Here is a 7573-nt window from a genome sequence, read left to right on the forward strand (position 1 = left end):
AGGTGAGTGGAGAGGCAGCTAGTGCCGATGTTGGTGCTGCCGAAGCTCTTAAGGAGGAGTTAGATGAAGTGATTGTGGAAGGGAATTATTTTCCTGAGCAAATATTCAATGTGGATGAGACTGGATTCTTGTGGAAGCGCATGCCTGAGCGGACATACAGTTTTAAAGGAGTTAATGAAAATGAAGTTATTTCGGATATTAGTAACAAGATAGTGGAGTTATGTAAACAGTTGGAGTTAGAAATTGATAATGAAGATGTTGAACAGTTGGTTGAAAGTGTAGCAGAAGAGCTCAGTAACAAGGATCTTATTGAATTAGATGCACAGAAAATTGCAGAGGAAGAAGAGAGACAAAATGTAGAAGAAGAACCTGCACCCCCCAAAAGGTTTTCAGTGAAACATATGGCAGAGGCATTTGCTACAATTAATAAAGGAATGCAAATGTTTGATGGCATGGATCAAAATTATGAGCGTTATGCCAAAGTTGACAGAATGGTCCAAGAGTCACTTGCTTGTTACAGGGAGATTTATAATGAAAAGAAAAAGCAAACTGTGCAGTCTAAATTGGACATCTATTTCAAGAAGTCCCCCAGTGCTGTCTCCTCATGCCCCACTAGTGCTGCCTCTTTACTCCCTCAAGATGATCCAATACCTTCAACCAGCAAGTTTCCACAGCACATAAACCTGTCTGAAGAAAGCAACATTGATGACCCACCCAGCCCTGTCTCCTCTTCTGCTTCATCCAATTAATATAGTCTCCATGTATCCTGTAAATAGAAAATTATGGGGGCCCTGTGTGCATTCAGCTGACTACATTTAAGGTAAGTGCTCAGTCACACTGTATCCATTCTTCATTATTTATTGCTTTTACTGTACTGTATCCATTCCTCATTATTTATTACTTTTAGTGTGCTGTATTTCATTGTAGATTTTTTTTTTTTTTAATTGAAATTTTTTTTTTTTTTTTTTTAATCTATGTCAGACTTACGACCTGGATTTGGGTTCCAAACCCCGTCGTAAGTCGGGGAGCACCTGTATATATATGGGAATGTACTAAAGGGTTTAGCTGGGTTTGTAGGTTGATGAGGAAAATAGATAGTTGGTCATTAAATCCTATTTCGATGCTAAGCCTATAGCCAAATAGCTCTGGTTGTGCAACTCACGTTTGGCATTTAGAACAGACTGCCCCAATAACTGATCTTATAGTCTTACATTCCTCCCCTTCATGATTGTTTAAAAGGGTGAATTGGAAGCAATGGTTGTCCTCTAGAGGCAAGAAGTCTAAAATACAGTCACGTCTGCATTCCCACTAGTACACACATAATGCACTTTTAAGTGTCACAAAGCCATAAATAAAGAGTGATTAGCACAAATTGTGGCTGAGTAGAGATGCACAGGGATAATCTATTGATGAAATGAGTGTGCACACAGGATTACAGGTAGATGTGTAGGAATGTGAATGTGAGGCATACTGGCAGGCAGAAACTCTGTATCACATGGGTCAGGTCTTGTTTCAAGTGTTAATCCATTTTATGATCAGAACCAACAGTAACACAAGAAAAGAAGCCTGAAGTGAAAATCAGAAATGTGCTGCAGTATTTACCATTTATCAAATATTTGTACTCTACAATTTAACTGTTTTTTGACATTTGTCCTTTGGTTGAATATTGTTCATTATCTTAATTTTTTTTATGGTGATTGTCTTAATAATAAAGAGAAAACATGAGTCAATATGATTTTTTCAGGTGCCTTATATGTGGAAAACTGCTCTGTAGAACGTATAGTGACAGATGAAGTACCACACTCACAGATTGTCCCAAGAGTCACATATATTGAAACCTCCCAGGGTACCATCCATTGTGAATATTTTGTCAACACTTCTGGAATGGTAAGTTATATTACGTTATAGTACAGTGCATACAAATTACAGTGACATCCCCATTAACTGGAACAATTAGTGCAGAGCAATTCCGGGAATGAGATATTCCCGGGTACCGAGATGACTCTCAAAGCCGGAAAAAATCCCTCGACCCCGGAATTTCCCGGAATTCTCCGGGTAACGGAAAAATTTTCTCGGAAGTTACAGAAAATGCGCCTGATTTTCATCTCTTAAACCTGGAAAAAACTCATCCATCCCCGGAATTTTCCGGGTACAGTAGGGTCAGGATATATAACGACTTTATATAAAAAAAAAATTTATATCATGGGCTACCAAAATTATCGACATTTTCTTATATATAGCGATATTTTATTTTATTTCAGGCGCCGTGAACAGAGTCTAGGACTGCTTTTAGTATCCTGGTGGTCCAGCGGTTAGCGTTCCCCGGTCACAGTCATGGGCTCGTGGGCCGTGGGTTCGAATCCTGGCGGGTTGAGGTGTTGATGTAGAAGTCCGCCTGTTTATTGGGCTAATGAAATATATATACTGTATATATATATATATACAGTATTACCCCGCTTTACATGGTTTCACTTTCCGCGATTTCTCATTTACGCGGTACCTTGCCAGAACCGGACTTTCACTTTCCGCGGTGCATCTAGGGTACTCATATACGCGTGAAGTATAATTTTTTTTTTTTTAATTTAGTTCATAAAATTCATACAAATTACCCGGCCAGAATATAATTTACATTGCTGGAATTCTTACAATATGATGATCATTTTGAATATAAACATCATGGATTTTGCATTAGACATACAAATTTTAGATCTAATGTACTAATTTGGTTTACACAAAGCAAGTATTTTATCTTTTGTGCAAAATATATGAAGTTTACATTCAAAATATTCCCTGACCTGCAAGGAATCCAGAAATGTCAATTATATTATCCTAACTTAGTCTGAGTTATTATTTATTACTAAAAATGTAAATTACTATTTTCTCCCAAAGCTTCTCTGGTAGGGAGGGAAGGTGGGGGGTGGGGGGAGGGAGGGAGGGACCGACCCAGCTAGGGCCGAGTATTTTGATTGACAGATAGTGTCCTTGAAGAATATTTCTTTGTTTATTTAATGAAGATATATGTTTTAGCTCATAAAATTCATACAAATTACCCAGCCAGAATATAATTTACATTGCTGGAATTCTTACAATATGATGATCATTTTGAATATAAACATCATGGATTTTGCTTTAGACATACAAATTTTAGATCTAATGTAATAATTTGGTTTACACAAAGCAAATATTTTATCTTTTGTGCAAAATATATGACGTTTACATTCAAAATATTCCCTGACCTGCAAGGAATCCAGAAATGTCAATTATATTACCCTAACTTTAGTCTGAGGTATTATTTATTACTAAAAGTTAAAAATCTAGTTTTTTCACCCAACATTTCTCTGGTAGGGAGGGAAGGTGGAGGGTGGGGGGTAGGGTTGGGACCGACCGACCGACCATCTGGCTCGGTTGGAAGAGGGGGGAGGCAAGTTGGGGTACTTTGATTGACAGATAGTGTCGTGAAGAATATTTTTTTTTTTTATTAACTGAAGATATTTGTTTTAGCTCATAAAATTCATACAAATTACTGGACCAGAATATAATTTACATTGATGGAATTCTTACAATATGATGATCATTTTGAATATTATATTCTCCTAACTTTAGTCTGTGATATTATATAAGATAAAACCTTTTAGCCTAAAACCACTAAACCCTGGCTGGCAAGATGGGGGGGTGGGGGGGGGCGGGTGAGGTGATATGTTTGACAGTTGATGCCAAGGTCTAGTGCTTATATATTTATCTGTCCTTAAGAGTGACTAAGTTTTTCTCTTTTAAAATGTCACTGAACTGACATGGGAGAATATAATTAACATTGCTGGGATTCTTGTAAGATAGTGATTAGTTTGAATATGAAACATGCTATAGTTTGCAATACACATACAAATTCTAGCATTAGTACATTTTAGTACAAATGACTAAATTTTTTATCTCTTGTGCAAAATATATGATGTCTTTATTCAAATTATTCACTGTCTTGCAAGGGTTGCAGCAATGCAATTTATATTCTGCTAACTTTAGACTGTGCCATTTTATGTCAAGTTTAGTCACTTTTTTTGGCCTCCCGAACCTAACCCCATTTTCCCCATTGATTACCTGTATTTATATATTGCAATTTAGTATAAAGTGATCCCTCAGTTAACGAACGCCTCGGTTAACGAAATTTCGGTTAGCAATTACCTTCCATAGGATTCTTCACTTTGGTTAAAGAAAAAATTTTGGTTTATGAATTCCTTACGAATTTTTCCCAACATATTTTCGCTTGCATTTGGCTGCTCACCAGCTGTAGTATTAGTCCGCCAATACAGTAAGCAGTTCTAGGGCTTAAATTCGTTACCATTTTAGTAAATATCAAGAAGGTTGTACTATTCAATCATTTTAAAAGTTTTATTTTAAATTTTTTAGCCATTTTAACAATTATTGAACATAACTGAAGTACAGGAAACTAGTTTTTTGCGCGCCAAACGGCCACTCAACACACCAAGCTTGGCATCAGTTTGTTTATCGGTTCAGAGGAAGGAACATCTTGTTTGAGACTCTTCAACATAAACGCTTTTCTTCTGTTTCCAGTCAAATTATTGGTCATTCTGAAATTTATTTTACATATTGACAATATATAATGCAGTGCAGTGTTGATTTAAAGAAAATAATCTGGAATTACACCAAGTGAACTAATATTTTATGGGTGAAATGGCGGCATGGGGCGACTTCTCTTCCACCCCAATGCCTTCTCCTCTCCCTTCTCCTCCACCCCCACTTCCTTCTCTTTTCCCTTCTCCACCTCCCACTTCAAATTGACATCAGCATCATCATCCAGGAGCCTTCTACATACACACCTCAAAGTAAGTGTACTTTACTGCATTTTTTATTTTTACTTAAGGTAATTTTCGGTGAGCTGGAACCAATTAACCAAAAACCCATTGAAACAATGGTTTCAGTTAACGAACCTTCTGGAACGAATTGTGTTCGTTAACCGAGGGACTACTGTATAGTGAACATCCTTACATAAGAAAATAAGAACATAAGAAAATAAGGAGTCTGCAATAGGCCGGTTGGCCTGTGCATGGCAGCTCCTGTCGAGAGTTACTACCACTCTCTATTATCCATGAATCTATCTAGCCTCCTTTTGAAACTTTCCAGAGTTCCAGCACTTACTACAAAGTTGCTAAGCTTGTTCCACTTGTCCACCACCCTATTTGTGAACCAGTTTCTTCCTATCTCCCTTCGAAACCTAAACTTATCCAACTTAAATCCGTTGCTCCGAGTCCTATCCTGCTCGGATATTATAAGAACTTTATCTATATCCCCTTTATTGATTCCTTTCACCCACTTAAATACTTCTATCATATCTCCCCACACTTTTCGTCTTTCTAGGGAATGCAAGTTAAGTTTCTTTAACCTATCCTGATGTGGAAGGTTTCTAAGTCCCGGAATTATTTTCGTCATTCTTCGCTGCACCGACTCTAGTGAATTGATATCCATTCTATAATAAGGGCACCAGAACTGAACCGCATAATCGAGGTGGGGCCTGACTAGCGCAAGATATAGTTGCAATAAGACCTGTGCACTCTTATTGCTTACGCTTCTAGATATAAAACCCAATACTCTGTTTACCTTATTTCGAACATTAACGCACTGTTTTCTAGGCCGTAGGTCTGGGCTTACAAGTACCCCTAGGTCTCTTTCACAAGTCGACTTCTCTAGGTTGATGTTGTTTAGGCTTTATACATTGTCAGTATTTGTTCTTCCAATATTAAGTACTCTGCACTTGCTGGTGTTGAATTTCATTTGCCATTTTTCAGACCACCCCTGCAGTTTATTTAGACCTCCTGTAATGCATTTGCATCCTGCCCTGAATTAATCTGCCGCCCTATTTTGGTGTCATCCGCAAACTTGCTTTTGTCCTTGGACCCTATCTCGAGATATATCCCGACCCTACTGTATCGAGAAAATTTTCCGGAAAATTCTGGCTTTGGGAATGATTTTCTGAGAAAATTTGAATTCCGGCTATCAGAGAGTTTCGGGTTTGAGGGATTCCTGCTAACAGAGATATTACGGTATATACATTGTTTTGATGCGCAGTATATTGGATATTTCCTCTCTTTTTTTTGGCAGTAAGATTTATGCCACCTGATCAGTCAATCAATGTTGATTAAGTTCAATGTCCTAAACCTCATTTGTGTATTGACTTCCATTGAATAAAAAAAATGGGTGTACATCATGCATATGGTGAAGGTGTGGATTTGGTCTACCAGGGAATTTCATTATCTTTTTTTATAGTAGGAAAAGTGTCAGTGTGTAGGCATTAGAACTGGGGGATGGACCTTTTTGTTTTGTAATTTACTGGGTATTTAGTATAGTATACAACAGAATACACTGTACTTGTACAGTACAGTAGGAGAGATACAAAAAATACAATCCATAATGTAAAATAGTTGTGAATTGTTATCCCTGAGTTATCTTTTTTGCAATACAGTACACCTTTTCACATATACGTTGAGACATTGTTATATACCTATTTGACATATTTCATAACCGAATGACAGAACACATATCGAATGACATTCTAAAATAACTGTTCTTTCATGCTAACAGAAATGATTGACAAAGGTTATGAAATATGTCAAATAGGTATATAACAATGTCTCAACGTATATGTGAAAAGGTGTAATTCTAACAAATATAATGTAACGTTACATTAGTTAGGTTACATTAGGTTATAACCTAACAAAACTCGATTGAAACATTGATTTAACTATTTTACTTAGAGAATTTAATTGTTTCGTGAATTGCCAGATTATGCAGTTTGTCTGTAGCATATACGGAATTAATCAATGAATTATTGACATCAAAGAGTATTATATTTATGTAACCTTTGTACATGGTTATATCCTCACAGTGGGCTCGCAAGTTGGGAGAAAAGAGTTCACCAAAAGTCCGCATTCCAGTTTTTCCAGCTGAGCACTTCTATTTGCATACAAAGTAAGAAACATCAGAATTTTGTGAATATTTCTGAATGAATGTCATTAGTTTATGAATGCTTCTATCATTGTACATTGAAACCTCGCTAATTTTGATGTTATGTATATCTACCCAAAAATATGAGTTGAAAAAACAACATAACTTGCCACAAGCTTGGCCCAGTATTATGGTGGTTACGGTAATGAGTTTAACCTGGCTACAATGCCTTGATTGATTAATATACTTTGATTATAACAGTAAACACTAAAAATAACAGTAAATCCAGTGAAATATGGCAGGGAGGGAGGAGAATTAAAAGAGCAGACAACGCTCTAACTAGTGATCACTCACTTAGTCCTATTGCCAGGCATACCATTAAAATAGGTATAGGAGAAATACATATCTTGTTGTCTAATTTGAAAGTGGTGATGGGCACAGTGATAAACAAATTATGTAAACCATGCATTTACCCACAATAATATAATAAGAAACAGTGTATCATTACTGGAGCGAATGAAATAATATTCCCCAAAACAACAAATGATAATTCTTGGTCACCTGTGTCCCGCTTGCTGACGCCTTGGTCCCTTGAAATTTTGCGGACATGTCATCTGAG

General features: G+C 36.8%; 1 protein-coding gene across 1 annotated transcript; it reads left to right on the forward strand.

The window, feature by feature from the left end:
- Positions 1-1679: 1679 nt before the first annotated feature.
- Positions 1680-6978, forward strand: LOC121875550 (pyruvate dehydrogenase phosphatase regulatory subunit, mitochondrial-like; the record flags this gene model as incomplete). Its single annotated transcript, XM_042380131.1, has 2 exons — positions 1680-1887; positions 6896-6978. Coding segments are annotated over exons 1-2 (239 nt in total), but the record flags the coding sequence as incomplete, so codon positions are not given.
- Between the last annotated feature and the right edge of the window lie 595 nt (positions 6979-7573).

The sequence above is a fragment of the Homarus americanus genome, unplaced genomic scaffold (assembly GCF_018991925.1).
Source record: "Homarus americanus isolate GMGI-L3 unplaced genomic scaffold, GMGI_Hamer_2.0 scaffold59740, whole genome shotgun sequence".
NCBI classification, from domain to species: Eukaryota; Metazoa; Arthropoda; class Malacostraca; order Decapoda; family Nephropidae; genus Homarus; species Homarus americanus.